The sequence below is a fragment of the Physeter macrocephalus genome, chromosome 8 (assembly GCF_002837175.3).
Source record: "Physeter macrocephalus isolate SW-GA chromosome 8, ASM283717v5, whole genome shotgun sequence".
NCBI classification, from domain to species: domain Eukaryota; kingdom Metazoa; phylum Chordata; class Mammalia; order Artiodactyla; family Physeteridae; genus Physeter; species Physeter macrocephalus.
In genome coordinates this window covers 133,485,807-133,513,098 of record NC_041221.1, presented here as the reverse complement: position 1 = coordinate 133,513,098, position 27,292 = coordinate 133,485,807, and the positions used below count along the sequence as shown (strand labels likewise).

The following is a 27,292-nucleotide window of genomic DNA, read 5'->3' as shown; positions in this document are numbered from 1 at the left end:
CCTGATAAGAGCTGCACGCACCGGGAGTGCTCCGTCCCTTCAGCCCGTCTTCCCTTCCTTTGAACCTTCAGCAGATACCAGCGTGGTTCTGGGCCTGTGGGCCTTTGCAGAAGCCTGATTGCACACAGGCCTTGATCTAGAGAATTTTGCAGGTCAAAAAGGGAGGGAACTCTCAGACAACTCAGACCCAGGCCAGTAGCCCAGCTGCATAATCAGCCACACGCGGAGTCCAGTGCAGGCCATCTGTTCTCTCGGTCCCTCCACGTGACAGACACAGTGATGGGGACGGTTAAGTGCTTGGCCCTGGAGTCGGTCAGACGGGGTTTGGAATCCTGGATTGTGCGGGTCCTGAGCTTTCACAAGTTATTTAGCCTCTGAGTCTCCATTTCTTATTCCATAATGTAGTAATAATAAAATGCTGTTAATCGTGGTGGTCTTTTGCATCTTTAAAGAACCTCCTTCTTTCCTGCTTGGGTTTTGAATCAGTTGAGACTTAAGGGTAATGAACTGGAGAGAGCGGCCAAAATATGAAGGGGTTGACAGGACGTTGTATGGCTTTGGGGCTTCTCATTTTGAATCCTAGAATTCAGTGGACGTTTCCACCCAGTCCCAGGCTACTTAGACAAGCACAGGCATCCTCTGGGGGGAAAGACTGTGTCAGACTTAGGTTTTGGATGTTTGAGGCCAAAGCATTCACTCCTCACTTGCTCCCAGGGAAAGGGCTGGGCCTCACACACCATCCAAACTTACTAAGTAGATTGTTACCCTTCCTCCCCAGGAAGAGGGATGAGCAGCTGAGCGGGACCAGAGGGCCACACTGGCCGAGCCTCCCTAGTCGGGGTAAGGGAGCGAGTTGGAGCAGCCTTCAGCCTTTTGTCTTTGTGGACCCTCTGGGACTCCACAGATGTTAAGTTTCATCCTGATACTTGCATAAACAGTTACGGTTGAGTTTCCCACTTACTAAACTAAGCCTCCCTGTGCAGTGTTTTTAGATGTTATCCTGTGCATTTGGGAAAACATAGAAGGCCATTTCTTAGGTAGCATCCTATAATTCACACCTTTAACAGAGATGAACTCCTCTTCGCTCTGTCTTTGCTTCTGTGAGCCTAACTGTGGTTAGAAGGGCACTGGCAGTTTCCTAAGGAAGCTGGGGAGGGGTCTGCATGGCAGTATTCTTAAGGCTTGTTCTGTCTGTCTTTTGCAGTGCAAGTTGGAGTTCCATGCTTGTTCTACTGGCAAAAGTCTCACCGCCCTCTGCGACGGGCCCTGTCCATGTCTCCCGGAGCCCAAGCCACCAAAACACAAGGCAGAGAAGAATGGTGAGTGGGCATCGCAGGACAACCCCTGAAGGGGGTCTGTGTGGTCAGGGCGGCCTGACATGGCCAAGGTCCTCCCTCCCCAGACGCCAGGAACCTGGCCCTTAGCAGAGGCATTCTAGCTCGGTCTGGGGAGACCGTTATGCTCGGCAAGTACCCTAGTCATTTAGGGACGCCAAACTGAACTGCCTTCAGCTGCCATTAAATAGAAAAAGAAGAGCTGAGAGTCTTTGAAAATAATTCTGTTAGACCAAGGTATGCACTAGGTTCTTCCAGAGGTCAAATTGGCTATGGCGTAGGAAGGGCAGGGTTTCAGCGTTAAGACCAGGCCTGCCCTGGGGTGCTCCTTGGTCTTCCTTGGACTCTAATCTCGAAATCCTTTGAAAGGCCAGATTTCAAAACATAGACTGCAGAGATGTCACGATGATGGACAGTATCCCCGCACAAAAGCAATTCTCTACTAATATGCTCTGCCTCTGCCTGGCATGCGACACAGAGCCAGGGGGTGGATGGAAGAAGAATAACTCCCCAGGCGCTGCGGTTTCTCTTCCATGGCCGAAAGGGGCGGCAAAGGTCGGGCTTATCTGGATGTTTTCATGATGGAGAAAGTAATGTTGGCCCACTGGTCTCAGCCCCTTACAAGCCTTCCGTAATGAGACCCAAGATGGAAGTTTGCGTTGGCCTTCTGTGGAGCTGGGCTTTCTCAGCTGGAGGTGGCTGTCCCCTGGAAAATGTTGGACATCTGTGTGTGAGTGTGTGTGCATGCGTGCACACGCATGTCTTCTAAAGCCTGCAGGTATTTGTGATGGAGGAGAATGAATAGGGTGTAAGTGTTTATCCACTTACCTCTTCCTAAGCTGTTTTGTCTTTTCCAAGGCACATAGATGGAGATGTTCAAGTGTAAATTTGTCCACGGTGATTGCTGGAATGTTGTGTTAGAAGGCTCTTTGGGAGGTTTAACCCAGGATGTGGAAGGACATTGTAAACTGTAAAGCACTGGGGTCACAAATAATCTCCATAGATTACTCTTGGTTACCAAAAAGCTGATCTCATTGCATTTTGGTCTGATCATCTATATAACTCTAGTAAGAAATGTTAACTAGGGACTTCCCTGGTGGCACAGTGGTTAAGAATCTGCCTGCCAGTTCAGGGGACACGGGTTTGAGCCCCTGGTCCGGGAAGATCCCACATGCCCTGGAGCAACTAAGCCCGTGCGCCACAGCTACCGAGCCTGCGCTCTAGAGCCCGCGAGCCACAACTGCTGAAGCCCGTGCGCCTAGAGGCCGTGCTCTGCAATAAGAGAAGCCACTGCAATGAGAAGCCCGCGCACCGCAACAAATAGCCCCCACTCGCCACAACTAGAGACAGCCCGTACGCAGCAACAAAGACCCAACACGGCCAAAAAAATTAATTAATTAATTAATTAATTATTTTTTAAAAAAGAAATGTTAACTAATCTACATAAGCCTTCTTGTAGTTTGGTCAGAAAACCTATAGCCGTGCCGTGGTAAGCAACTACAAAGCCTACAAAATTAACTTCTGTCTGGAGATTTCTTAAGAATCTTCTTAGGAAGTCTCAGTAGCCTCTCTTATTCCAATTATATTCTTTATTGCTTATATTTAGTCTTCTATTCTGAGACAAGGAAATCAATCCAAGAAAGCCATTTCTACCATTTTGCCTGTAGCTTTCTGGGAGGGCTTCGTGGTTCTTTAAACAAAGTACAACCCTTGTTTCTTCATGGTGGGTTTGTCCCATCTGATTAAATGAGATTCACTCTCAAATATGACTCTCCAGGTATGGCCTTGGCTGTACCATCTATTTGTTCAGTTACTTACTGGTGAAAACCAGAACAAATTCTTATCGAGCCTGTGTGAGCGTAACTACATTGGCATTGAAAGTAAAACGACTCAGAAAAAAAGTGTTGTTCTAGAATTCAGAGAGGTTAGTGAGAACAAGATTACCACTTGAAAGGGTTTCATTTCCAAATGTTTGTAAAAGCATAGACCACTAAGTTAATAGTGAGAGATAGGTCAGGAAGAAAGCAAAAGGACTTCATTATATGCCTATCAGAAATGAGAACAATAAAAAATAATACCAGCAATATTTTCAAACCAGTGATCAAAATTATGTTTCCTTCATTAGTTCCTGCAGTCCTGTCTAATTATTTTTTGTTCCACTGGCTTTTGGGTCAACTGTCTGCTTTTATGAAGTCATCAGAGTCCTGGAACTCCACACTGTGTCTCTAGTATCAACCGGCAATTATCTAAGAAATATCACCTTGGAAGCCTGTAACAAGGTGTCTGTTATTTGAAGTATCCATCAAACTTGGTACGCTTTTTTCCATGAGGCTCTGCGATTGTCCTTTTTGGTTAAAGACCCAATTTCTGCTGTGACTTAAAGCAAATATTTTATAAAAGCATGAGGGGAAGCAGGAACTACCTGTTGGTGACCAGACTGAATGTAGTTAATTTATTACATATCCAACAATATCCTAATGAAGGAGAGTATAATCCTCTATCAGGATAGGATGCTTAACTGTTTAATACGGACTTGATCAGTGTTTCCCTGGAGGATAAGGGCATATTACGGGCAGTGAGGGCACTGATAGATCCCCAGGGTCATTATGTGAAATGAAACATTTAAATGAAAAACATTTTACCCAGACAGAATCAGTCAAGGGAAGGCTGACTTTTTCCTTTAATTTGACTATTCTTTCCATGTAGCTCTCGCAATAGTTTGCGCCAAGCAGTGAGCACTGAACTGAGGTTGTGGCATTTGGGATGAGGAGGAGGGGATGGAGGCACAAAAGGGATTGGAGGTGAAATGAAGGGCAGCTTTCATTTGGCCACTTGGGCTGTTGGGTGAAAGGCGGAGGAGGAGTGCCCACCAGTCCACACCCCCTTACCTGGCAGCCGCCCCTCTCTGAAGCTGCGGTGGGAGTGGCGTCTACGGGCAGACTCCATCCATGAGACACACCGTGTCTCTGAACAGCATCCAGAGCAGCCTTGTGTCTGTGCCTATTACAGAAATGACATTTGACAGTCTCACAAATGCAGATGTGTCAAAAATGTGACATTGCTGTTGTTGATGATGATATTTTATTTTCAGCCTTACCTCTATTTTTTTGTTTTGTTTTGTTTTGTTTTTGTTTTCTTTTGTTTTTTTTTTCTTACCTCTATTTTGAACCGTGGTTCCTTCTGGTAATACAAACATTAGTGAAGTCATTTCCAGGTAAATTCTGTCAATTCGGGATTATGTCTAAATTCTAGGAAGTAGGGGTGGGATGAGGGCTTATGAGCTACCATATTGGTGTCAGGTGGCTCCTGGTGTGCCTCTTTCTTTGGAATCTACCTCTATGGGTTTTGCAGTTTTTAATTAGTTGTCCAGCAATGTTTCATCCTGAGTGCAGCCAAGGAGAGATGTTTAAGATCCTGTCTGTGCCCTCTGCTCACTCATACCGAGTCTTCTTTATTCTAAGCCTACTCTTCTGAGTTTACTTATCCTCTCATTGCCCCTCCTTGGCCCCCTTCAGGGCCACACATAACTTCTGTGACCTTCTGGTGTCAAGAAAGACTGTAGTGAGTTTGCTCTCTCAAGCCGTCTCTCCTCGGATCTGCCCAGCAGCCATTTCTATTGCACGCAGAGGACATCTTTGTGAGACTTACCTCAAAATGGGCTTCATATTGGTAGAAAGACACAGGTCCTCTTTGCTGCGGGACCTCCAGCTGTCTGGGGTTTCAGGAGTGCCTCTTCCTGCCCAGGCCCCAGAGCTGAGTTTGGAGACCAGAAAGCGGTGGTGAGCAGAACGTTTCCTAGGGACTCACCGGCCTCTGCCTGTTCGCCTCCCTTTTGTAGCCCCAACTGTGATCAGTACTGGATGTGAGTGTCCAAGGTTTGTGAGGCCAGGGTCTAACTAGCTCTCTTTCTGATCTCACTCTGCTTCTTCCAGCCTTTGGCCGTTTGAGTTACAGCAAACCCGGTTCTTGGAAATCAAAAGTCTCTTGTCTCAGCTTTGGTTTTGAGATCATTTTTAGGAAGTCAGAGACAAATGGTTGATTTTTTGTGTGTGTTCTCTTTGTTTTTTTTCTGGCATCTCTCCTTTGATGTGGCCCCTGAGGAGATGGTGGAGGGTGGTGTCATGCTTTAATACCTCTGAATATTTCCTCTCACACCTCTCAGTTACTCATGACCTTGGACAAGTTACTGAATTGCTTTCTCTCTCATCTCTGTGATACCAGACCATCCTCAAGAGTATGGCCTAATGATTGTCCAAAGGAAGCAGAAAATTACAAAGAAAGAGATTGAGTCTGGGGGAGAATGGATACATGTATATGTATGGCTGGGTCACTTTGCTTTGCACCTGAAGCTATTACAACATTGTTAATTGGCTATACTCCAGTATAAAATAAAAAGTTAAAAAAAAAAAGAGGGAGATTGAAGTCTACACATTAAGCCTGGGTTTCTGTACCTTTTCTAAGAGTCTCCTAAGAAAGATCCCTCCCCAGTTTCTCTTGGTATTTTCCAGTACCCAAGAGCCAGCCCAGTTAGGAAGTCACCTCTCACATCCAATGTTAACCCTTTAGTTCTGAGTTTTGCTGCTGCTTTTTCTTCAGTCCTCAGTAAAGAATATGAGGAATGTCTGAAGCACTTGTTTCTTGATTTCTTTACAGTGGTTGAAATTTTAGGGGTAAAATAGAGGACTGTTAGGGTCTTGAAGATACATTTTTAAGCTAGCCCGTCCATACCTGCTGCTCTCCCCGCCCTGACTCCCCTCGCCTCCGCTCGTTCACAGAGACAGACCTCTCCCCTTGGCCTGGGCTCAGCAGCCTTGTTCCCTCTGAAGGAGGGACTCGGAGCTCCCTCATGGCTGAGGTGAAAATTTTGTAGTTGTTAGGGTATCAGGTCAGGAAAGAGCTGCCCTGTCTTCCTCCATACCATGCACGAGGGGACCCTTGTGTTCCTCGAAGGCGCCTCGGGTTTCCCCATGGGGACCAGGGGAAGGCCGAGTGGGTCAGGCCTCCGACCTCCCCTAGAGTGGCTCCATCTTTATGCTTTACCACCTCAGATCACATCTGTAGGAAAGGAGTTTGGCACCAGGGAGCCATTGTTCAGTTCCCATTTACCCCAAGAGAAAACTGGAGGCCTATGGAGAGAAGGCATCTCTCCTCAGGTCAGACAGTGGGCAGGTGTGGGGCAGGGTCAGAACCTGGGCCTCTCGACGCCTGGGCTAGTGCCCTTGTCCCCCGTGTGTACTCCCTTAGGTCCCAGCCAGCCAGGTCCTCCGCCTAAAGATGGTTGAGGGTCTGTAGCTGAGTTGGGTGGGAGTTAGATTTATTTCTCCGGGGTCTGACGTCGCTTGCCTGGATCTTGAAGTGTGAACCATCAGGCAGAGAGTGTCCCTGTGTTCCCACAAGCAGCAGTGTTTGGAAGGCATCCTGCAGAGTCTCTCCCGCCCCCTCCTCCTCCACCTTTGGAGGAGAGAGTAGAGCGAACAGCACTGTCTCTAAGGCCAGCTCCTTCTTTGCTTCTGTTGTCACAGGTTAGCTTTTGGAGGAGGGATGGGGGCCCAGCCAGTCGACCTCAGGTGTTCTGGAGACGGCCGTGGAGCTGTAACCCCTTCCTGGCCTGACTGTGATGGGAGGTGGGGAAGGAAGTTCCACAGATCCTTCCAGCAGGGCATGCTAAAGAGGAAATAACAACTTCCCTCCAGCTGAGCTCTTGGGAACAGTAGAAAAATAGTCTGCAATGATTTTCTTTTCTCAAATGGTGATTTCAACCTGAGGGCTAGATTCTGGGGGGAAAAGTCCTGGGCTGACAGACGGTTGTCTAATTCCATTACTTATCACAAGTCGAGCTGGGGAAATGTGTTTAAACGGGAACAGGAGGTGGTGCCGAAGAGATGGGATGAAAAGTTCTTCCTCGCTGTTATGTCTCAGTGGAAAAATCCTAAAAGGGTCCTGCTGCAGAGGCTCCCAGCAAGATGAAGGCTTATCTTTGCAACCACAAAAGAACATTTTTCTTTAATGCCTGTTGTGTAACAGGGTGAAGGCCTGGGGCTTGCAAACTTGCAATTTAAAAGCGGTTTGTATTAACCTTTTCCATACCCATTCAACTTCGCTCACTGATTATTCAGTACTACATTATGGTCAAAAATTAAACATGTAAAGGAACATTTCATTTTTAGGGTCTTGTTAATAGAAATGTCATGAGCTTTAAAGAAAAAACAATTGGGGGTTAAATTAGCAACTGCATCCAAGAAGAAAAACGTATTTATCAGGACTCTGGAGGTAAATGCCGACTTTGGCTCGGAACTCAGATTCTTCTTCTGTTGAGTTCAGCCCTGGGAAAGTAGACCACAGGTTCTCCTGGTCGTTCTGAAGCTTCCTGGGTAGCAACTGATTGGAGAAAGCTAAAGGTGAAAAGAGAGAGAAGGGTAAACTGAGGGAGAGAGTGGCCAGGGTCATAGCTGGAGTCCAGAGAAGGAGATAGAGGTTGGTGTTAGAAATTAATGGCTTTGATAATTCACTCAGATAGCACTCTTCTCCTGCCCTTATTTTTTATTTATAAATTAATACCCATTCTTATATAAAATCCAAGCATTATGGGAAAAGTGTCTCATATTCCCAGTTCTATTAGCTTTCTGTTGCATATGCTTCCAATTATTTTTTTGTAAACATATACTAATATACTTTTAAAACTGTACCCTTCCAAAATCAGAATCACATTCTACATGATATTTTGCACCCTGCCTTTTTTGTATGTCGTACATATGTTTTCATGGGGGGGGGTCACATCTATCTATCTGTCTGTCTCTCTCCTCCTTCCCAAGCCCCCTGCCCCAATCTTGCTCTCTTTCTAGCCAACCTGCCAGCTCTGCTCCCTTGAACTCCAGACTTAAATATGTAATGACGGCTCCACATTTCTGTTTGGACGCCCAGAGGCATGTCAGACTTAGCATGTCCAAAATGAAACTCCGAATCTCCCCCCAAATCTGTTCCTTCTTCCTGTAGTATTTGCCATCTTAATTAATGGCAGCTTCATATTTCCACCTGCTGAAGTAAAAAAACAAACAAACAAAAAAAATCTTCTTCCTCTCATGTGCCACATATAATCATCATTTGAGTCTACTTTCAAATAGATTTTCAAATATGAGCACTTCTTACCACCTCCACGGTTACCACCCTAGTGGTCCAAGACATCCTCATCTTTTATTTCAATAGCTTCCTAATTAATTTTCTGGCCCCTACATTCTCTTTTGAACATAGGAGTTAAACATTCTGTAAAGTGTATTTCAGATTGTATAATTCCCTGTTCAGGACACTCCACTGACTTCCCATCTTGTTAAGAGGAAAAGAGAAAATCCTTTCAGTGACCTGCAAGGCCAAGCATGATCAGGTCCCTGATCAGGTCCCAGTGAGTGGGTTTCTCAAATGTGCCATCATATCCTGCCTCAGCCTGGACTGTCTTTCCAGACATCTACATGGCTCCTCCCATCAGCCAGCCTTCAATCTCTGCACAAACACGGCCTTCTCAGGAAACCCTCCCCAGCACTTCCTATCTCTCTTTCCTCCTTTATTTTTCTCCATACCATTTATCACCTTCCAGTATATTAGATAATTTGTTTACCTATTCTGTTTATTGTCTGACTTGCCCAACTAGAATGGAAGTTATATGAGGGCTTTCTGTCTGGATTTCCAACAGTTATTGGTCAAATGATGAAGGATCCTACCTCATTATTTTTTAAAGCATTGTCCATTATATAGACTTATCATAGATTATAATGTTTAAAATGGCCAAAAAAAAAGATTTACTGTGATAAGAGATCATCTGTAGAAGGTGCTTAATATGTGTATTAAGCCCTTGGTGTATATGTTTAATTCTTCTAACAACCAAAAAATGTCATCTGTAGTGCTGGTGAGAAAATTTGAGATTTGGAGCTTTTCGGCACCTTGCCTAAGGCCACCCAGCTAATAAATGAAAGAGCAGGGATTTGAAGTCTTTCCTAGAACGTGTGCTCTTATCCTCACGTTATACTGTGTTTTTAACCTAAATTGAATATCCATCGAAAGGGCAGACTTCCTTTGGAAAAAGAAAGAAAAAAAAAAAACACCACACACATACATTCACACATTTTAAACTAAATTTTCCTGTGCTTTCAGTGCTCAGAGAATGCACTCCGTCACTGATATCACAGCCCTCTCTGATGGGATTTTTCCAAGGTGAGAGAATCAGTGTCCTCACTCATTTTCTCCTCTTTCTTTCTGTAATGCACCTTGCTCTCTGAAGTTTATCAGAACCCTGGCATGAGCTCATTCCTCACCACCGCGTAGTACGCTTTCCTGATAGCCACAAGTTTCCAACCTAGCTTCTTAAAGATAAAAATTCATTTGTAATCTGTCCTGAAGTCGACTGTTCTTTCATTGCCCTGCTATCTATTGCTGTGAGAAGAAAAGACAGCATCACAATACAAAATAAATTGAAATTATAATCGAGAGAGAGCAAGTGGCTGCCCCGTCACCAAGCCAGCTGCTTAGTAAAATCTTGGTAGGTCTCGTCCTTCCTAGGGCCAAGGGTTGTAGTGGGCACCTGGGCCTTGGCAAAGGAAGGGGCAGCACCTTCCTAATAGGTGCAATGAGAAGTAAATGAGCTCAATTTCAACTGTAGATATAGAGTTCAAAAAATACAGCTGTATCATCATCATCATCATCATCTTGATAATGGTTCTCTGTTTAAAAACTCAAATGGCACTTAGACAGAAAGGATGCAGGGTGTCACTTTGATTATTGAACTTAAGAACTATATAATGATACCAGATAAAGCTCAGAATAAGCAGCTGTTTGAATATATGGTAATAGGTATTCAGATCGCTTGGGAGCATAGCCACAGCAAAAACAACAAGCCAGCTCTCTTCAGCCTGTGGAGACCAAAAGAGAAGAGAGATCTGAGAGACGCTTCCAAATCATGGTGGTGTCATGATGGCGAGACCTTGTGTTCCACTTCTAGTCCCGGGGCCCCTCCCTCCTGCTTGAAAAGAAGGAGCTTTGCAGGGAGAGACAGTAGAGCTCCTTATACAGCGGAGGCTCTGCTTGTGTTTCTCATTATTTCAAGACCTAGAGTGAGCTAACAGAAGAAATAGTTTCGGCACAATTTAGGGGCAGTTCCGAGAGGTGGAGGAGGCACCATGACGTTGGGGCCAAGGCGATGATGAGGATGGTCATGGGTCCATAGAATGTAAAAATTGCTGCTTTCAGATTTCCCAGTGATGCAATAGCAGGTCATTTGGGGGGCAAGTCCTTCATATTTGACTAAACTTCACCATGTAGAAGGCTCTGTGTAAGGAACCAGTGCAGCTGTCCTGTTACATGTCCGCCTGGGAATCTCAAGAAGGCATTTGCATGGGCCTTTTTCCTCCCATCTCTTCCTATGCAGTATCATTTATTTTGGCATCCTTGGCCTGGTTATGCTTTGTCCAAGCTTGAATCTTCTAAATAGCCCTTTCCATTATGTCATGTGTTGGAGGTGGGGTGTGGCTAACACCCCAGTGAGTCCTCTGTGTTCTACCCTAGCAAGGGATATTGAGTGTAGCTCCAGCTTCTAAAATCACCTAGGCAAGGGGCACTCATGCTATGAAACCAGATTTAAAAGATGAATGTCAAAGACCAGAAAATTAGTGCTGACAGGGGGTTTGATCAGAATTGTGATCACGTACCAATGCACAAGGCCACGTAATACTCCAAAAAAAAAAGATTTTCAAAACATTACCTGAAGCCAGGTTTTTTTTTTTTAAAATAGCCCCTTTTATGGGGGTTGCTAATCCTATGGAACTGCTACCCTGAAGGGTATTACTGAGGCTGAAGAGGTCTAGATCCCTGTCCCTACATCCCTCCAGATCTTAGAACTTAGGAGATGCTGCCCTGAACTAGGCTAATCCTGTGGGGTGTTCAGAGCTTCATGTCATAGCCTGATCTGCATCTGGATCCCAGTCTGTGACTCAGTTCCTTCAGGGCCTCCCCAGGCTTCAGGCTCTGGCATCTGCACTTCTCCCAGAAGCCCTCCCCAGGTGTTGAAGGGTGGCTGCTGTGGGGTCCCTTCCCGGTTACCGGGCTCCTGTCTGTGATTCTGCACCTGCCAGTCTGTCCTCTTCACCTGGATCTTCTGTCCCAGCTTTCCCTTCAGCTTCCTGCTGTGAGCACCATGCCCAGCACATGCATGGGCCAGTGGACAGCACAGATTGGGCCATCTTCAATCATTTGTAGAACAAATTAACTGAGGAAATATATAGGCTCTTAAGGTTTTCAAAGTACTTTGATGTACTTGAGCTTGTGGATGTTGCAGCCCTTGAAGAGGCTGAGGATTGTAGGTGAATTAGGTCCCTAGGTTGAAGAGGCCGGCTCAGCGATTCTGAGACACCCGTCTCTGGCCTTCTTTGCATCAGACATTCTGGGGCATGAGCTCAGGCTGGAACGTAAGTGCTGTGTGTGTTTCTGGCTCCTCTGGTTTGGGACAGATGGCGTCATCCAGCCTGAGCTCACCCAGTTCTTGAATCTGCCTGTATCCTACCTCCCCAGCTTAGGAAGAGGGCTCAAGTTGCCTCAGGAAGCAAATGTTTTTTGCCTTGATGACAGAAGCATAGCATCCTTTGGGATAGAACATCCTGTTCAGTTCATGAACGGGCTCTCCTGAGAACATTCCTAGGCAAAGGAGGGAGTATCTGGAGATAGCAAGAGTTTGTTCTCATTTGGGTTGAGAGCTTCTGGTGCAAGAACTGTGCATACTTCTGTTGTGAGATAGTTGGATTAAATACTGATTATCTCTGCGCCCAATGGGAAACTTACCTATTCAGGAAAAATGTAGTGAACTAGAACAACACTGATCTGTGACTTCATATACCTTGCTTCTGAAGGCCTCTAAGCCCTAATTGAAATTAAAATATAAAGCTTAAGGCAACACTCTGACAGCTGTTTTGTTTTGGTTTGTTTTTTTCCTAAAACTGAGGGCAGTGATTGAGTCTGGAGGTAGTGGTGAGCAATGTGTCTTCATCCACCCAGCATCCGTCTGTCTGTTCATCTGTCCATCCATCATCCATCCATCCAGCATTTATTAAATGCCTATTCTGTGCCCAGGTCATGTGCTGTCCCTCCTGTAAGCAGATGAGAAGAAATCAACACCAAACATATCAATAATTTGTTATTTCAGTGTCTGCACAGGGAGCTCACTTCTGTCCCAAGGTAACAATTGTCTAGGGCTGAGCTGTTTTCCATCCCATTTTATAAGTCGGGGACTCCAAAGGCTTTTTAAAAAATTATTTTCTGAGAGCTTTGTTAGAATTTAGACCTGCTGTTGCAGTCCCGGTGGTCAGAAGAGCTAGACTTCATCTCACATGGTTGAGACAAGGAAACTAATCTAACTTAAATATCATCTATCCACTAGAGTGTCATAACCTTGAAAGCAAGGATTATGTCTAATTTATTTGTCTTTATATCCGTAGCATAGGGTCTGTGGCTTGAGTGGACACAACTAAGTATAAATATAAATGTGTACCATATCTGTTACCTATTTAATTAGAGCAATATTTAAATAAATAAATATCCAGGTTCAGTTTGGTGCCTTTCTCCTTCCTGTCTGTTGTGAGTTATTATTCTTTCTATGTAACGTGGAGACACATCTCCTCCTCAGTTTACTCTCAATCTTCTGATTTGGGTCTAAAATGTCTGCATTGTTTTACCCAGTCTTTTCTGTGATAACCGTCCTGAATACTTGGCTCTTTGGGGTCCTGTGTACATGGTTTGCTGCCTCCTTGTCCATGAGCAGCAGTTAAGGGAGAAATCCCGGTCAAGGTCACTAGCATACCTGTTGCCCACAGAAGGGTGCTCCCCATCTGACCTCACATGGGTCTTCGTGTACATCTTCAAGTTTTGATGCAAACACACTTATAAGTCCCCTTATTTGCCCTCCAGGTTACATATGATGGAACTTGCCAGGAGGCTAGTGTTGTATACTAGCAGACGCAGGGGCTGGGGGATTAGACAGCTGTGTGATTGAAGTCCAGCCTCAAAACTCCTTGGCTTTGTGGCTTTGGGCAAGCTACTTCTCTGAGTGTCAGTTTCCACCTCTGTAAAAACAAAGAGAATAAGGCCTATCTTGAGAGATTATTATAAGAATGAAGTAAACTCAATGAGATAATTATGAAAGCTGCTGGTTCTGAAGGATGCTCAGTGAATATGGGTAACACACACACGCACGCACACACGAGTAACCTGGTCTGCTGTTTGTGCGGTTTGGTAACACACTGCCTTCTGAAAGACCTTTGCATTCTAGAATCAGTCTTGCCAACACTAGCAGGCACTGTCAGTTGTCGATCCCGTACCCATTCAATTCTGGTTTTCTTTGAGGAAAACCAGAATTCTTAGTTTCTCAGTCTCTCTTCCAGCTGGCGGTGTGGCCTGGGGAATCAGTCCTGGTCAATGGAATGCAAGTAAAGTCTGGAGATTTCTGAGAAGGCTCCTGCTTTCATGAAAATCAGAGGTTTGAGTGGAGCTGTGGCAGCCATTTTGTGACTACAAGGCGACAAACCCAAGAATTCCCATTAAGGACGAGTGAGCAGGAGCTTAGAGAGTGGGCAGTTGTGACTCTGATTCCCTGCTGAATCAGAGTCACAACTGCCTCTCTCCTAACTTATGTCACAAGGTGAACCTCCAAGGGCTTATGCCGCTGTTCATCAAGCTTTCTGTTACTTGCAGCTAAATACATTTTCTAATTGATACAGAACACCTTCCTTTTAAAGAGCATTTGCTTAGAGACGGGCCATGCTTGTGTGATGCCAGGAGCCCCCAAGGAGTCAGGGCCAATGGTATCTTGGTATCTTGGGCAGGGGAGACCCGAGGTGGTCTCAGGAGCATCACTCAGTGTCAGGAGAGCATGTAGTTCCCAGAACTAGGCACCAATCCAACTAGGACTTGGATTGGTCTGGAGTGGGAGCATCTGATCTGTGAGTAAAGTACGTTTGTATATCAGGTGTTCTGCAGTCTCTTGCAAAGACTTCTGATAAGGGAGCGGAAAGGATATTTCTTGTTACAAATGAGTGAGGCATGTTGGACTAGAACACAGTGTATGTGAATGTGAGCGGAAGGACCTGCCCAACTGGAAAAGACAGGTATGTGGTAAAAGGCAGTAGACACATGCAAATTTTTAAGTGGCAGTTTTTTAAAAAATAGAAGTTTTACATGTTTGTTACAGAACATTTAAAAAATTCTAAAAAATACAGGAAAAAGTTTTAAAATTACCCATAGTCTCCCAATCTGAGTATAATCACATACTACTTTGAAATCATCATTATTAGCTTAATACTACTTAATAATATTCCCATATCATCAATTATCCTTTTAAAACTTGATTTTTAATGGCTGCCTGGTGTCTGATTTTATAAATGCACTATAATTTTTATAACTAGTCCTCTATCGAGCACTTAGCTTCTCTCTAATTTTTCGTTATTATAAACACTGCTTCTTTGAACATGATGGGATATTAATTTTGCACATCTTAATTATTTTCATAGGATACAGTCCTAGCAGTAGAATTTCTGGGTAAAAGGGTATGCATATTGTATGTCTTTTGTTACATACTGGCAGAATTTCTTCCGGAAAATGTATGTCATAAGCAATGTACGAGAATGCCTATCAGAAGACACTTAGCAACTTTGGATACTATAATTTTTAAAGAATTTTTCTATTGTGTGAGTTTTTTAAAAGGTACTTTTATTAGTTAGGATTTGGCTCAGCAGGACATAATCAACACTCTGGTGCTCAAATAACAGTGGTTTAAGCAAAAGAGTGTTTATTTCATTTTCATATAAGTCAAATGGTAGGAAGTCCAGAGCTGGTATGGAACATCTCAAGTCCATCAAGAACCTTTTCATTTTGTTGCTCTGATGACCTTCGTGCAACCTCATGGTCCAGCATGTCTGCTAGTGCTTCAGCCATTCCATCTGCAGTCCAGTCAACAGGAAAAGGGAAGGAGCAAAGAAGGGCACACTACTTTCCTTCAAGCAGACCCTTGTGAATTTGGATATAATTCATTTTACATCTCAGTGGTCAACTTAGTCTGAATTTAATTTGAGTCTAGTCACGTGGTCTACCTAGATGCTGGGGAATGTAGAGTTTTAAGCTGGAAGGCAGCTAAAAATCAGAGTTCTTATCAATAAAAAAAAAAAAGCAGGAAGAATGGATCCTGGGAGACAATTACTTGGCTCTGTCAAAGTTTGATTTTTTTTACTTCTTTGACTACACTGCAGGTTTAACATTTTTTTCCATATATATATGTGGATATACACACATATATATATAATTTATGAATTGACTCATATACTCTATTCTTTACCTTTCACAGTATTTTTCTCAATAATTTATAAGGCAATTCTTTTACGTATTAAGGGTATGAACCCATCATGTATATTTCATAATTTTTTTTTTCTAATTTTTTGCTTGCCTTTAATGGTGTGTTCTGATAGACTAAGATATTGATGTTTTTATCCAGTTAGGTCCATCTTTTTTTTTTTTTTCTGTTGGAGTTTCTGGCTTTGATGTATGTTTAGAAATCTCCCCCACTCTGAGACCAGATAAAAATTTCACCTGTGTTTTCATTTTGTTCTTTCACAGCTTGAATTTTTCATATTTGATGCATTAGGCCAATGGCATTCAAACAGGAGGAAATAGTTTATATTGTGAGCCAGTACTTAAAGCTTCCACCAAGCAATACTCACTCTTACTCTGTATAATATGTGCTGTTTTCTATCCTCTGCCATTATACTTCATATTTTAGAAGGTTACATTCATCACCCACTCATGCATTGTGACTACTAGTTGAAAAAAATACTATTTTAATCAATCTAATACTTATTCTGGGGTATACTGTGAGAAATGGAGCTATAAGGGTTTTTTTTGCTTTTTTAAATAGCCAGTTTTCTTAATGATTTTTGCTCTGTAATTCATCTTTCGTCTAACAACAAGCTGTCCTCTTTTTCACATTTTTCATGGCCCTTCTTGCGTGTTCTCCCAGATGATATTAAAAATCATTTTGAAAACTTGCAGGAGATGAAATTTAGATTGGATTTACAAAGTAATTTGAGACGAATTGATAACTTTACACTTAAGTTGTTCCATCTGGAAACATGGCACAGTTCTTTCCAGTTTCCTCAGGAAATGTCTGCAGTTTCCTTTCATATGGGCTCCTGTATTCCTCATTACACCTATGACTAGAGAGTTGATGTTTGTGATTGCTTTTTGTGAATGAAAACTGTTTATTTTTGTTAAAATGATTATTTCTTTCAGACAGGAAATCTTGATTCTGATAGTTTTTTATTTTATCATTTTGGATCTTCTATAGAAGACTATCTCATCCACAGATAATGGGCGTTTTTTCTTCCTCTCCAACGTAAATTTTAAGGAATAGCTGCCATTTGGGGATTACTGACTATTGCTAAACACTGTGTGTCGTGTGTATGTTTCCATATAGTCATCCTGAAAGCGCAGTGATGGGAGGTACTGTTATCTCCATTCAAAACTGAGAAAATAGACCTTTGTTCATTCCAACTGCTCAAGGTCACACATCTAGCAAATGGCAGAGCTAGGATTTGAACCCAGTTCCGTCTGACTTCTAGGCCCCCGCTTCTAAGTACTTCACTCCACTGCCTGTAAGCATGTAACACTTCTTTTTGTGTCTCAGCGATCTGGATAAAACTTCCAGAATGGAGTAAATAAGGTACTTGTTTACTAAGATGCCCGTGGTGTGGCATTTTTAAGTTCTGCTGGGGCACCAGTGTGAATCAGGGCTTGTGAAGGCTTTGGCACCCTTTGTTCCTCTGTGACTGGTCTCCTCATGCGTCGCCTGTAGAGGGCCCCTTCCTCGCTTCCTTGGCTTCGTCAATCCTTGGTCATTCTTCATGCTTAGAGCACTGTGTACCTCTTTTTTTCAGCAATTGATGTCCAACAAAATTCTATTTCCCAATACCCTTAATTCAGTGTTGTTGTTGTTTTTACATAAACTTTTTATTTTAGGAAAGTTTTAGATTTACAGAAATATTGCAAACATAGGTACAGAGAGTTCCCATATGCCTCACAGCCATTTTCCCCTTATATCAGGTTTCTCCATTGTAATGTTACTCTTTTTCCCTCTTTTCATAGTGTACTCTTTGGGTGAAGGTAACTATGCACGATCCACATTTAAGGAGTGGAGAGTTAATGCTCTATCTTCTTGAGGATGGAGCATCTACATAAATTATTTGCAATTCTGCACCAAAGATTTGTTTCTTCTTCCTGTTTAATTATTTATTAATGTATTCATTCATTTGATCAATCAAACATGAATTTATGGTTCATAGACATTTATTTGGTACCTGAGGTTATAATCTAATACTATTAGATTAATCCAGTGCTAAGGTTTTATTGTTCACATTGTTCCAGCTTTGGACATAGGGAGCTCTTTTTGGTGCCTCCTGTGTCCCTTTGATATACTCTCATTGTGATTTATTTTATTTACTTACATTTGAGTACTTCTTTACTTTCTGGCACTACAAGATGCTCCAGACTCATCTTGCAGATTCCTTATCCCAGCCATAGAATCAGCCGTTTCTCCAGGCAGCCCTGGTTACTTTTATTGGAGAACAGCATTAGAGACCAAGATCTGGGTGTCTGGGCACTAGGTGTGCTCACTACCACTGCAGTGTCACTCTTCTGCTCTCTCAGCTAACAGAACAAGGAAATATATGTGTGCATACTAACACACATATACATTTGTAAATTCTTCTGTGTGTATCCATCTGAATCTATATTAAGCTAAATATGAGTTCATACTAATGTCTGCAACTGTGACCCATCACCACATGGATCATTATAGTCTCCTCCATTGCTTGTCTATAATCTCCCACTCCAGCTGTGAGAAACTTGGCTCTCAGCATCCACCATCCATTTACTTAATTCTGCAATTATGGTATTCATGTACATACAGTGGTGTCAAATTGCTGATCCTTACCTCTGTGGGAAATGACTTTATCAACTAGAGCACAGCGTTTATGTATAGTCCTTTGGCTTTTAGTCTTATAGGCTCTACTCATTTCCAAAGCTACTCAGGTCAGCACCTCTGTAATACACTTAGACTGTTTTGTCACATTCTGCTTTTCATCCTGGGAGCTCCCAACCTCCTAAATGATTTTTTTTTAAATTTGCATACATCAAGGTCCACTCTTTGTGCTGTAATGTTCTACGGCTTTTGACAAATTCATACAGTCATACAGCCTCTCTTACAGTATCATAAAGAATAGTTTCACCACTCTAGAAAATTCCCTGTGCTTCACTTTTCAACCACTCCCCTCACCCACCTCAGATCCCTGGGAACCACTGGCAGAGCAAATGCAAACTATAGCAAACTATCTCTACAGTTTTGCCTTTTCTAGAATGTCCTATAAATGGAACCATACAGTAGGTAGCTTTTTGTACTTTTTTCACTTAGAAATTCATTTAAGATTCATCCACATTTTTGTGTAGCTTGATAGTTCATTCCTTTTTATCAATGACTAGTATTCCACTGTATGGATGTTTCATAATTTGTTCATACATTCACCACATCCTGATTGCTTCCAGTTTGTGCAATTATGAATAAAGCTGATACAAACATTTGACTGCAGCTTCTTGTGTTACCGCAAGTTTTCAAATCAGTTAGGTAAACACCTAGGAATGCTATTGCTGGATCATATGGTAAGATGTTTAGCTATAAAAAAAATTGCCAAACTGTCTTCCCAAGTGGCTATACCATTTTATTCCTACAGTGATAGTGAGAGTATCTGTTGCTTCACATCCTTGTCAGCAATTGGTATTTGTGGTTTTTTTGTTTTTTTTCCCCCTCACATTTCCCTCCTAGGTGTGTGGTGGTATGCCACTGTTGTTTTAATTTGCATTTCCCTAATGACAACTCAGGTTGAGAATCTTTTCATATGGTTAGTTTCCATCTTATTTGGTGAGTTATCTGTACAGATCTTTTGTATATTTTTTAATTGGGTTGTTTATTTTCCTGTTGTTCAGTTTTAAGAGCATTTCATTTTGGATGCAAGTCCTTTGTCACATATACATTTACAAATCTTTTCTCTTGGGCTGTGGCTAGTGTGTTATTTCTCTTTATAGTGTCATTCACAGGGCAGAAGTTTTTTATTTTAATAAGGTCCAACTTATCTATTTGTTTTCATGAATCCTGCTTTTGGTGTTATATCTAAAAATTCATCACCAAACCCAAGGTTACATAGATTTTATCCTGCATTTTCTTCTAGCATTTTTGTAGTTTTCCAACGTGTAGTACATTTAAGCTTGTCATTCATTTTGAGTTAATTTTTGTGTAAGGTGTAAGGTCTCTGTCTAGGTTCATTCTTTTGTATTTGGACATCTAGTTGTTCCAGCACCATTTATTGAAGATTATCCTTTCTCCATTGAATGGAATCCATTGGCTTTTGCTCCTTTTTCAAAAATCAGTTGACTCTGTTTGTGTGGGTCTACATCTCAGTCCTCTATTCTGTGCCATTGATCAATTGTCTATTTCTTTCTTTTTTTTTTTTAACCATTACCATACTGTCTAGTTATAAGGCTACGGCTTTATAGTAAGTCTTGAAATCTGGTGGTATAAGCATTCCTACTTTGCTTTTTTTCCTCAGTATTACAATATTCTTTTTATATTTTGTAATATAAAATATTCTTTAAAAAGGAAATATGTTTGGTTCTCAGCCTTCTTGCCTGAAACATGTACTTTGTCCTGGTAATGCAGTGCTGGCCAAGCACATAGTAGGCCCTCGTTTATCAGTTGCTGACTGCCTAGAAGGAAAGCATCGGGGACAGTTCCCTTGGCTAGTGTGTGAGTCCAGTAGATGGTCAGGCATGGTCACCTCAGTGGGCTTTTGCATCTCAGCATCTTTCATGAGGTGATAAACACTCACGGTTCCCAAAAGAAAACTGATTTCTAGTGAAGATCATTAATATGAAGAGATGTGAAGAGGTTTGTGAAATCATGGTTCTTAATAAAAAACTAGAGATGTGAGATAAACTGGAGCTCAGAACTGAGTGAGAATGAGAGCAGTGACCACACCAAACAGAAGCAAGAAAAGCAGTTCATGAAATGGTTTCAGCTAAGGCTGCAGCCAATGTAAAGGCTTATGTGGGTCACTTTTATGCTCTGATGTTGTCTGGCAGTTTGGGTGTTGGTGAATGTTTCAGGAAGTATCCATCCCTTATGCATTTTGTGGATCTATCTTTGCAGAATGTTCTCCCCCACCTGCCTTCCTTTGCTCCCAGATACGCTTGAAGACCATCTCCAGCACTTGTCTCCTCCCTGTAAGGCAGATACATACTTGGTGATGAATTTTCCAGCCAAAATGCTGTGTTGGGGCGAGGAGACATATGCCCAGTGTAGGTTGGCAGCAGACGGAGCTCATCAGGATGCATTAGAACAGTTGTCCAAGCCCCCATGAAGTGCTAGCCTGCTTTTAACACTGTCTTTCCTGCCTCTTTGGATTGCGGGGCGGGGCCCACTTCAGCAGGAAGCCAATCAGTACTGACAGCCCTTTTGCTTCAGGCTCAGAGCCCAGTCTCTGCTGGCACCAGTGGCCAGCAGGCACTGGGCAGCTGCTGGACAGAGCCAGGGCAGGGAGACAGGGGCACGAGGAACAACAGAAGCCCTAGTGGAAAGCTCGCTGTGCGTGACAGCACCACATTAACCTTCGGAGAAGCACTCCCTGGCAGACCCAAGCCAGCAGCTGGGTTTATCACTTTTCGAACCTTCTGAACAGTGAATGGGTTACTTTGGGGGGGAATTTGATCCAGCCATAACCTGAGGAATCCTGACATGGGCAGGAGGCTGTCGTTCAGGTGACCAGCCAGCCACCTGTACACCTGTGAATGTGCCGCATTGTCCTGGGTGCCTGGAAGGCAGGAGCCAGCATTCCCTTTGAGTGCTCTGTCCTCCTCCTGCAGGGCCTGCCCAGTGCCATGGCTCGGTAGTAGCTACCTGCAGCAGAGAGTGGATAGCCTAAATCCTACTCAGGTCCCTGATGCCAGGACCGTGCCTCTCTCTGGTCTATGGTTATCAAGCCAGCCGTGCCCGCTGAACCTATGGGCCCTGCTCATGGGCTGAGGGGCCCTGATGCACGGGTGCCCTGGGTTTGTGGGGGAGTCAGAAGGATGGCAAATGAGGATTTATAATCTGAATTTGCATCTTCCGACTTGGGTCTTCTGCAAGGCAGCATGAAGGGTGGAATGACATTGCAGAGAAGTACTAACTGAAACTCAAGCATCCATCAGACCATCAGCATGGACCCGGGCACTGAGGTCCTCCAGGATCAAGATTCACAATTTCTTTTGTCTGCACATGTCTTGGGTTTCCCTCTGTCCTCCCAGAGCTCCTGGTGTGAGCAGAATGTCCCTGCTGTAAAAGGCATGGCATGACAGACAGAAAATCAGAGTGGTGAAAAATCCTGCTTCCAGATTCAGACAGATCTGTGTTCAGTCCAGAAACCTACACTTTGGATGACTTTTGGCAAATACTTTAACCAGTTTGAATTCATGTCTTCATTGGAGGGATGGCAATACGGGTAAGGATGCGTCCTCATGGAGTTGTTTTGAGGTTTAAATGGGATAATCAATGTAAAGCTCTTGCAGTGGGGCCTGGTATATCACCTCACACATCATCACCATCACAATCATCAGCTACATTATGATTTGCTAATAGGAAGGTCTATTGAACAGCAACCTTTTTATGCTCTGTCGTTAGCACCTTGCGTTAAAACAAAATCGTAAAACCCTTCTTGATTCCTGCTGTATTCAGGAATACAGACAGGTACCTGCAGCTTCAGTTTCTGCTGTCATAGAACTTATACCTTCTGGGGGTGAAAGTTCATAAATTTATTACGTTTCAGTGGTAAGTATAAAAATAAGCAATGCCATATGTGGTTACTAATTGCTTGGAAAACCAAAGTAATGGTGGTAGCCTGTTTACAAACAGCCCTGACCCACAAGGTCTTTCCTTGGTTCGTATCACTGTCAATCTGTGTCACAAAAATACTGCTGCCATGAAGGGTCAGGGGGACCCAGAGAGTACAGAGAAGCAAATCACAGCCACCACAAAGCTCCTCACCATTCTTTTGTTTCAGCACTAAATAGATATTCCCTTTCCCCTTCTCTGCCTTCTTCCTTCTCTCCCTCCTGAATCCTCCCGATTCCACCTGCCCTTTCTTCACTCTCAAACCACACAGGCATTTGAAACCTTGGTGCTCTAAAAATGTCTTTGGGAGGAGAAGGTGAGATGCATTCCACCTGCCCTTTCTTCACTCTCAAACCACACAGGCATTTGAAACCTTGGTGCTCTAAAAATGTCTTTGGGAGGAGGTGAGATGCAGATCATGTCTGTTGAGATCTTCTGACAGCCCTTTTGCTTCAGGCTCAGAGCCCAGTCTCTGCTGGCACCAGTGGCCAGCAGGCACTGGGCAGCTGCTGGACAGAGCCAGGGCAGGGAGACAGGGGCACGAGGAACAACAGAAGCCCTAGTGGAAAGCTCGCTGTGCGTGACAGCACCACATTAACCTTCGGAGAAGCACTCCCTGGCAGACCCAAGCCAGCAGCTGGGTTTATCACTTTTCGAACCTTCTGAACAGTGAATGGGTTACTTTGGGGGGGAATTTGATCCAGCCATAACCTGAGGAATCCTGACATGGGCAGGAGGCTGTCGTTCAGGTGACCAGCCAGCCACCTGTACACCTGTGAATGTGCCGCATTGTCCTGGGTGCCTGGAAGGCAGGAGCCAGCATTCCCTTTGAGTGCTCTGTCCTCCTCCTGCAGGGCCTGCCCAGTGCCATGGCTCGGTAGTAGCTACCTGCAGCAGAGAGTGGATAGCCTAAATCCTACTCAGGTCCCTGATGCCAGGACCGTGCCTCTCTCTGGTCTATGGTTATCAAGCCAGCCGTGCCCGCTGAACCTATGGGCCCTGCTCATGGGCTGAGGGGCCCTGATGCACGGGTGCCCTGGGTTTGTGGGGGAGTCAGAAGGATGGCAAATGAGGATTTATAATCTGAATTTGCATCTTCCGACTTGGGTCTTCTGCAAGGCAGCATGAAGGGTGGAATGACATTGCAGAGAAGTACTAACTGAAACTCAAGCATCCATCAGACCATCAGCATGGACCCGGGCACTGAGGTCCTCCAGGATCAAGATTCACAATTTCTTTTGTCTGCACATGTCTTGGGTTTCCCTCTGTCCTCCCAGAGCTCCTGGTGTGAGCAGAATGTCCCTGCTGTAAAAGGCATGGCATGACAGACAGAAAATCAGAGTGGTGAAAAATCCTGCTTCCAGATTCAGACAGATCTGTGTTCAGTCCAGAAACCTACACTTTGGATGACTTTTGGCAAATACTTTAACCAGTTTGAATTCATGTCTTCATTGGAGGGATGGCAATACGGGTAAGGATGCGTCCTCATGGAGTTGTTTTGAGGTTTAAATGGGATAATCAATGTAAAGCTCTTGCAGTGGGGCCTGGTATATCACCTCACACATCATCACCATCACAATCATCAGCTACATTATGATTTGCTAATAGGAAGGTCTATTGAACAGCAACCTTTTTATGCTCTGTCGTTAGCACCTTGCGTTAAAACAAAATCGTAAAACCCTTCTTGATTCCTGCTGTATTCAGGAATACAGACAGGTACCTGCAGCTTCAGTTTCTGCTGTCATAGAACTTATACCTTCTGGGGGTGAAAGTTCATAAATTTATTACGTTTCAGTGGTAAGTATAAAAATAAGCAATGCCATATGTGGTTACTAATTGCTTGGAAAACCAAAGTAATGGTGGTAGCCTGTTTACAAACAGCCCTGACCCACAAGGTCTTTCCTTGGTTCGTATCACTGTCAATCTGTGTCACAAAAATACTGCTGCCATGAAGGGTCAGGGGGACCCAGAGAGTACAGAGAAGCAAATCACAGCCACCACAAAGCTCCTCACCATTCTTTTGTTTCAGCACTAAATAGATATTCCCTTTCCCCTTCTCTGCCTTCTTCCTTCTCTCCCTCCTGAATCCTCCCGATTCCACCTGCCCTTTCTTCACTCTCAAACCACACAGGCATTTGAAACCTTGGTGCTCTAAAAATGTCTTTGGGAGGAGGTGAGATGCAGATCATGTCTGTTGTGATCTTCCCCTCTTCCCGGGCTTGCTTCTGGGTGTTGTCATCTACCTGCTCCTTCCCTGCCAGGTACAAGCATCCTGTATCCTGGCAGGTTCCGTGGGGGCCCCAGAGGTGCAGATTTCCCCTGAGACAGAGCAATTTGGCATCCAGTGAAATCGCTCATGAGTCCCAAAGTTTGGTGACCAGAAGTGTGGATTTAGAATAGCTGCTTCAACTGTCTCGCCCTCTCCAAGTGAAGGGGAGAGAGAGAGAGAGAGAATTAATTCAGTGCATTTTCTTTCTTTAAACCACTCCTGAGGGCTTCTGTGCAATGTTCCCCATAATAACAGGCCCATTGGAGAGATGGCTCCACCCTCAGGCAAGAGCATACATCTCAGCTGGTCCCTAATGCCTCATTTCCCAAAGGCATTTTTCTATTCTGTGACAAATCTGATGTTTCCTCTTCCACAAACCCCCATTCATGTGATCATTAAAATATGTAAATGCAGCCACTGGCAGTGCTCCACCCGTGACTGAGGCCAGCACCTCTGGGTTACCTCTCCCTGCTCAGCTGTGCCTTGGCCCTCAAATACCAGGTATAGGTGACTGGGGTTTCTGAAACTGCATTTCTGTGTTTATTATTTCCAGTGCATGGTTACATATCAGGAGACTGTGAGTTTAAGGGGCAGAGCCCACCTCAGTAAATGAGGCCAAGAGTTTATATGCATGATGATCTTGCAACCCCCTTGTCTTAGTTGGAGGGGACAGTGAATGGTTACATATTTTTTATATTAAACCACTTACATGTTGGGGATGATCTGTTGCAGCAGCTACCATTACCCTAACTCATGCAGAAATTAATTCAAAGAATGTTTGTGGAGCACCTGATATGAGACAGGCATCGTGCTAAGTTCTGGGACCCTGCCTTAGCTCAGGATTGCTGTAACAAAGTACCACTGACAGGGTGGCTTAAACAATGGACATTTGTTTCTCATAGTCTGGAGGGTGGAAGTCCATGATCCAGGTACCAACAGATTCTATTCTTGGTGAGGGCCTTCTTCCTGGCCCACAGACTGCCACCTTCTCTCTGTATCTTCACATGATGGTGGAAAGAGATGGGGCTCTGGTCTCCTCCTCTTCTTATAAGGGCACTGATCCCATCATGGAGGCTCCACCCTCATGATCTCATCTAAACTTCATGACCTCCCCCAAAGCCTCACCTCCTAATACCATCACATTGAGGGTTAGGGCTTCAACGTATGAATTTTGGAGGGACACAAACATTCAGTCCATAACAGACCCCAACAACAGAGAATAGGGAGGAAGGTTTGCTGTCATGGAGCTGATATTTTAGGGGGGCATCATCTAGCTCTATTCAAGGACAAGGGCTCTGTTTTTATGCAGGGACCTTCATGTCCCTGCTACCTATTGCCATGCATTTATGTGTCCAGCACCTAGTATGGGTTAGAAAATGTTGTCCATGGTGGCCTGACATTGATCCTGGCTCCTGGAGAGGTGAGGCCTCCTATCTTTCTTCCTTAATAGGAGAGAAAGATGCCTTGCAAGCAAGTACAGTGTCTGCAGTCAGCTTTATTTTCCCTCATCTCATGGAAAAGGGAGCTTAAGCCTCTAATTGCTACTGGTTCTAGTGGCCACCTCCATTAGCATGTTGCATCTCACTCCGGGCTGCCAGGCTGGTGATCTGAAAGGGAAATAACTTCTGCACAGGGGTGGAGGGGACTCATTGTTGCTGGCTGCTCACCGTGTCTATCACTGTCTCACCTCTGCTTTTTTTTAACATCTTTATTGGAGTATAATTGCTTTACAATGGTGTGTTAGTTTCTGCTTTATAACGAAGTGAATCAGCTATACATATACATATGTCCCCATATCCCCTCCCTCTTGCATCTCCCTCCTTCCCACCTTCCCTATCCCACCCCTCTAGGTGGTCACAAACCACCGAGCTGATCCCCCTGTGCCATGCGACTGCTTCCCACTAGCTATCCCCCCTACGTTTGGTAGTGTATATATGTCCATGCCACTCTCTCACTTCGTCACAGCTTACCCTTCCCCCTCCCCATATCCTCAAGTCCATGCTGTAGTAGGTCTGTGTCTTTATTCGCGTCCTACCCCTAGGCTCTTCATGACATTTTTTTTTCTTAGATTCCATATATATATGTTAGCATACGGCATTTGTTTTTCTCCTTCTGACTTACTTTACTCTGTACAGACTCCAGGTCCATCCACCTCACTACAAATAACTCAATTTCTTTTTATGGCTGAGTAATATTCCATTGTATGTATGTGCCACATCTTCTTTATCTATTCATCTGTTGATGGACACTTAGGTTGCTTCCATGACCTGGCTATTGTAGGACACTTAGGTTGCTTCCATGTCCTGGCTATTGTAAACAGAGCTGCAATGAACATTTTGGTACATGACTCTTTTTGAATTATGGTTTTCTCAGGGTATATGCCCAGTAGTGGGATTGCAGGGTTGTATGGTAGTTCAATTTGTAGTTTTTTAAGGAACCTCCATACTGTTCTCCGTAATGGCTGTCTCAATTTACATTTTTGAGGGGAGAAATCAGTAGCGTCTTAAATGTCTTGCTAAGTAAGTGTTTATGAAGCAGATTCCCTGGGGACTGAGCCTGGGGCAGTGCTCAGGGCAGCCAGAACGCCTGGAGCAGGAAAAGCTGCTAAGGTTGAAGGGCGGGCCTCACTCCCACACCATTCTTGCCTGGCTCCTGAGTGGCGTGGGCTCTTTGAGCTGCGACTCGAATCAGCCCGCT

General features: G+C 44.0%; 1 protein-coding gene across 2 annotated transcripts in view; it reads left to right on the top strand.

Annotated features, from left to right (window-relative positions):
- Positions 1–27,292, top strand: part of SPOCK1 (SPARC (osteonectin), cwcv and kazal like domains proteoglycan 1) — a 560,476-nt gene that overhangs the window by 471,368 nt on the left and 61,816 nt on the right. For both annotated transcript variants that reach the window (XM_024121302.3, XM_024121312.3), the window contains one exon: positions 1,205–1,319. In XM_024121302.3, coding sequence (XP_023977070.1) covers positions 1,205–1,319 — 115 coding nt within the window. The remainder of the gene's footprint in view (positions 1–1,204; positions 1,320–27,292) is intronic.